This window comes from Antrostomus carolinensis, unplaced genomic scaffold (genome assembly GCF_000700745.2).
Source record: "Antrostomus carolinensis isolate BGI_N321 unplaced genomic scaffold, ASM70074v2 scaffold38229, whole genome shotgun sequence".
NCBI classification, from domain to species: Eukaryota; Metazoa; Chordata; class Aves; order Caprimulgiformes; family Caprimulgidae; genus Antrostomus; species Antrostomus carolinensis.
The window spans coordinates 21,536-27,148 of NW_010338577.1; the positions used below are offsets into that span (position 1 = coordinate 21,536).

The 5,613-nt window shown below is 46.7% G+C and overlaps 1 protein-coding gene across 1 annotated transcript in view; it reads right to left on the reverse strand.

Annotated features, from left to right (window-relative positions):
- The window catches only part of LOC104530854 (peripheral-type benzodiazepine receptor-associated protein 1), a gene marked incomplete at its 3' end in the record, with an annotated part of 24,101 nt that extends 18,789 nt beyond the window's left edge, over nucleotides 1-5,312 (reverse strand). The window contains exons 1-5 of the mRNA XM_029086893.1: nucleotides 5,208-5,312; nucleotides 4,138-4,221; nucleotides 2,605-2,694; nucleotides 1,169-1,291; nucleotides 126-230 (exon numbers count right to left, since the gene is read on the reverse strand). Of these exons, the coding sequence (XP_028942726.1) occupies nucleotides 126-227 (102 nt within the window). The remainder of the gene's footprint in view (nucleotides 1-125; nucleotides 231-1,168; nucleotides 1,292-2,604; nucleotides 2,695-4,137; nucleotides 4,222-5,207) is intronic.
- Nucleotides 5,313-5,613: the final 301 nt, after the last annotated feature.

The window sequence follows — 5,613 nt, forward strand, 5'->3', positions numbered from 1 at the left end:
TTTATCCTGTAAACTCACACACACCTCCTCCATACCGCTCACTTTCAAGGAAACAAGGTGCAGGAGTCCCATCACTTTTCAGGGATACAGAGAGTGAAATGTCCATTCTCTCACACACCACGTACCTGCTGCAACCGTCTGACTTCCTCTTGCTTCTCCTGCAGGACTAGCAGCGCTTCCTTGTGCTCAACTTCCAGCTGTTGCCTTCGCTCAGCCACATTTCTCATGTGCTGCAGAACAATTCACAGACAGCTGACGGGTGACATTACTGAAACACTGTCCTGTGCCTATCATGGACCATGAAGTCAAAACATGGCCTGTGTTTCATGTCATCATTAAACAGAGGAGAATTCTTACCACAGCCAGAGCACAACAGTCAAAGAAAATCCTTAAACTAGTGATGGCCACTTTATTGCCCCTCCCACCCAAATCCCTGAAGGAGCCTTTCCAAAGCACCTCTGCCCGCTTTGGAAGGCCACGTTCCCCTCTACTCTGCCCTTGTGAGGCCCCATCTGGAGTACTGCATCCAGGCCTGGAGTCCCCAACACAAGAAAAATGTTGAGCTGTTGGAGTGGGTCCAGAGGAGAGCCAGGAAGATGATCCGAGGGCTGGAGCACCTCTCTTATGGAGAAAGGTTGAGGGAGCCGGGCTTGTTTAGCTTGGAGAAGAGGAGACCTCACTGTGGCCTTCGAGTACTTGAAGGGAGCTTAGAAACAGGAGGGAGAGCGACTTTTGCCATGGGCAGGTGTGATGGGACAAGGGGAAATGGTTTTAAACTAAGAGAGGGGAGATTTAGGTTGGATATTAGAGGAACTTTTTCACCCAGAGGGCGGTGAGGCACTGGCCCAGGTTGCCCAGAGAAGCTGTGGATGCCCCATCCCTGGAGGCGTTCAAGGCCAGGTTGGATGGGGCCCTGGGCAGCCTGATCTAGTGGTTGGCAACCCTGTGCACAGCAGGGGGGTGGAACTGGATGGTCTTTAAGGTCCTTTCCAACCCAAACCATTCTGTGATTTTGTGATTCTATGTTCCAGGATCCCACAGAAGCAGAATTCCCAACAGAAGCACAGAGACAAAAGAATGGACATCAAAAGCAAAGAGACAACATGTGCCATCCAAAAGCAGCCCAAAGTGTGTGGACAGTCCTTCCCACCGTGTGGATCCTACTGACCTTCAGCACCTGCTCTAGATTCTCCAGCTTGGTTTGGAGTCCTTGATTCGTTTGAATTACTGAATCCCGTTCCTTAGTGACCAAAACAACCTGCAATTTCAGGTCAGCATTCTCAGATTCAACCTGAAGAGAAAGGATTTTCAATGAGCACAAGTAGCCAGAGGTACTCCTTGTGTAAATAACGGAGGACAATCCATTTCTGTATCTCAACAGGCTGTTTTGCAGACCTGCTTCTACTTGTAATGATACCAAAATCATGAACCTCCTCTCCCTCTGGCTTTCACTCAAAACAAATACATGAGCATCTGTATCAGTCCTCAATGTGATGAACACTTTATTTGCACATGTCACTTCTCCCCCTAGACTCACCTCCCCTCCCCTCCTGCAAGGGGGAAGGGACTGGGCTATGAACAGGCCACATACTGAAGGGATACAGAAAAAGCACAAAGGGCTACGTGCTTTTTTAATCCCAGGTGGTAGGATCAAACACAGAGAACAGCACAGAAAGTTCAGTAGCCCACTGAAATCATGGTTACCTCCTCCACTTACTACAGGTAATTCCAGCAACATGTTTTGGTCCTAGAGTACACTATGGCTTGATGAATATTAGCAATGTAGATTATCAAGCAAAGACAAACACTTCCACTTAGAACAAACTAAATTATTTATTAAATATGTGGGAAGCCTTATGCATGGTGGCAACATTGACATATGGGACAGACAGGTGACTTTCTAACTCCTGTGCTTTACATTTGCCCAAAGAAGGAGCTGGGAACAGAAACCCATGGTGGGTCTTCACCAGATACCAACTCTTCCACCATTCTCACAAACAACAACATGTTTCTAGAACACAACCCCCTGAGGTGCAGCCACCCTTCCCTGAAATCCACTCTGCAAACTGAACAATGCAAGTATCCTGCCTTTGTCCCAAGACCTGAAGCTTTTGGGTTTTCCATCTTGCAAGGGCCCCTCGGAACTGCAGAGATGGCTTTCTCCCTCACCCCATCATCAGTCACCAAAACCCCTCTTTAAGGATGACAAAAAAATGTCAGAGGTGACCGAGGACTTTCAAACACACCACTTGCATTGATGGGTTCTGCTCTACTACCACCCTGACCAGCACACGCTGCTCCCCACCAACCACTGTCCACCTTTGCTTACGAACTCATTAACAAGTTACCACAGGTAAACTAAGTATGAACTCCAGTGAGGACAAAGCAGCTCATTCAAATCTTGGGAAACTCTGTAATAACGACAGGGCAGTTGACTGCTCTGCTGGCAGTTACCATGGGGTATGTGGGACAGAGGGGTACACAGACGGGCACATGACTGTTGTTCAGCTGCCAACTTGCAAACCGAGCACGCGAGCAGCAAGCTCTTCTCAGCAAAATTTTACAGAAGCCAACGCTCCATCTGACAAAGATGCTGCTTCTTACCTGTCCTGCCCATCCAGCCTTTTCGTTCAGCTGCAAGTTTTCTTCAGCCAGTCGTGCATTTTCACTTTGTACCTCCTGCAGCTTGATCTCCTGTCCAGAAAGAGCAGGCATTACTACACCAAGGTCCTCAGACTAACTCCTCCAAATTATCCTGCAGAGCAGCTCCACTGCTCCTGCTGACTGATGGCGCAGGAGGCTGACGGGATGCTGCTTGAGGAGTGGAAGGCAAGAACTCAAGCAGATGCCAGCCCTGTACCAGACAATCTCTTAAGTTTCTTTTCCCATTTATGTAGCCTCACAGCCCAGAATGAGAAAGAAGTTTCGTTGTCTACTTCACAGCTCCAGAGTCACATCATTTACATACTGCTGCCTACAACTCTATCTCCACCTACAACAACTCACCAAGTTTCAGTGTTGGTTCAAGATCAGAGTCCTTGACAAATTTCAGTCAAGAAAGAAAAATTATTTGGAAGAATGATGCTAAAGAGAGTTCTAGACTGCAAACTCCAGAGTTTAAACAGCCAACTGAAACCAGGATTCAGTTTGGAGTTCAGAAAGCAACATGAGCCAGCTGTGACTCTGCCTTAGAGAACACTGTCCCTGAGCAGGCAGGAGACCACGGGCATATGGAGACACACCGACCGAATCTGCCAGGTCCAGTCCATCTGCAGCACCTTTGCACAGCATTAGAGGAATTTAATAGTTGTATAACCACATGACTCCACACAGACACACACACACGTGCGCTTCCCCATCTCAATGTTCTATGGATCATCAAATACTTTCTGGTTATCTCAAGAGCTAATTCCCTGTCTAAGTCCCAGTACTTCAAAGTGAGTTGGTTCCTTCCTGACCTTGAGAAGCTACTGTCTAACAACACACAGTGACCAACTTACTCCTTAAACATCCCATTCTACCCAGACAATGAGGCTCAGCTCCACACTATGAACTGCATGAGGCTGAGCTATGCATCAGAACTGACCTGAACTGAGATTTCAGCAAGACATGAAACACCTCTTCAGAAGGAAAGCACCCTTGGGTGAAACTAATACATTGTCCTAGTCACCAATGCCACCAGTGCTGCTCAGCAAAGCAGAAACAGAAGAGAGAAATCCAGATGCTGTGATACGACCCACAAAACCTCCACGAAATTAAACAGAGGCAAGATTTCATCCAATAAATAAAAACACAAGAAAATGACCATGGGTTTGTGTAATGACCATCTCGAGATGCAGAAATCTTTCAATACTTGTCTTGGGTGCATGTGAAAATGGTAAGTACCCCCTCAAACTAGCAAAGGCCAGAGTTTCATCCAGGGATTTAGGTGGCTATATTCAATCCACAGCTATCTGAAAGACTAATAAACAATTCCAGTCTCAAGGGCCAGAGCCCAAAATTTATGACACTGTTGCAATTAAGAGAAAGACTGCTGATTCCTTACTAGGATAAACTGGAGAAACCACGAGAGATATGCAACACCCTAGCTCCTCTTCTACCATGATGCTCACAACAGTAGGCAACAAGAACACTTACCAGTTCTTTGCATCTTTTATGCTTTTTCCTCACTTCATGCTCAAGGTTTTCACATTTTTTGCGCTTTTTCTTGAGTTCAAACTCCTGCACAACACAAGCATAAGTAGATCAGCAAGTCCACGTTCTTAAAAAGCATAAGAAATCCAAGCCCAGCTTCTCAGACCCAGTGCTTTATTAGCTATTTTTATTTTCTTAAGAAAATTTCTTTGTGATAAACATAAAAAATATAGAAACCAAGGGAGATTTTGGTTTTTTTTTAAAGGTAGTAAAACCAAAAAACTTTTCAAGTGAAACAGTTATTCCGATCTTCCCCAAGTCTTTCATCTTCTGGATGAACTCTTGGTTCCTTAGATAGATAAGAATTGCTAAACCTCACTGTGAACTCTCCTAGTTTGCTGGAATAATTCACAAGGGACATATTCCGCACATGACATCTGTCCCAGATCAGTCATATCTGTTCCCAGTTCAAATAAGACCAAACCAAACACAGCACAAAACCTACTGGCATGTTTCCCTCTCATTTTAGAGTGACATATTCCCCTGCCAGTCCAAGACCTGGAGCTGCCACCCAGCAACACTCTCCACGCAGACGGCCTGTGTTTTCCATCAGTCTCTTCTCCCAAGAACAAGGGACAGGACAAGAGGAAATGGGCTCCAGTTGTGGCCAGGGCAGTTGAGATGGGATGTGAGGAAGAATTTCTTTGCTGAAAGGGTTCTGAGGCATTGGAAGGGGTTGCCCAGGGCAGTGGTGGAGTCCCCATCCCTGGAGGGATTGAAGAGTCGTGTAGACACAGTGCTGAGGGACATGGGTTAGTCAGGGACTTGTCAGTGTTGGGTTCATGATGGGATTTGATGATCTTAAAGGGCTTTTCCAGTCCAGGCAATTAATGGATTCTGTGATTCCCATGGATTCTCTAAGCTTCCCACTTCTGCAGAGTTGCTGCACCTAAAAAGACTTCAGACCCCAAAATCTCTGCCTGGATTGCAGAGTGAAAACCTTAAAATTTCTTGGTGAAAACCCCAAGAAAAGGTATAGCACTCCTGCACCCAAAATCAGGTTCACAGCTTACCAGCTGCTGTATCTGTTGGCTGCTCTCTCGGTCTGTTATTGCATTTTTGGGAGGGAAATTTTCATGTCCTTCAGAAGCAGGTCCCAGCGGCTGCACACCTGGTTCCACCTGCAGAACAAGCAAGATACCAGAGAGCTCAGGGTCAGCCAAGACTACAGAGCACACCATGCACACCGAGGGAGAAGAGGATCTCTTGGGAGAGCCAGGCTCCACCTGAAAACTCCTGATCTCTGAACTGTACCCCTGGACATGGAGAACAGTGAATACCATGCCAGGGATGTCTCAGCCACCAGAGATCTGTGCTGGGAGTCCTCTGGAGCCCAGCACCAACCAATCCAGCTTGACCAAACCACCCACATGCAACAGCGGGCTCCAGAAAGCTCTCAGATCCGAGTTCCCATTTGTG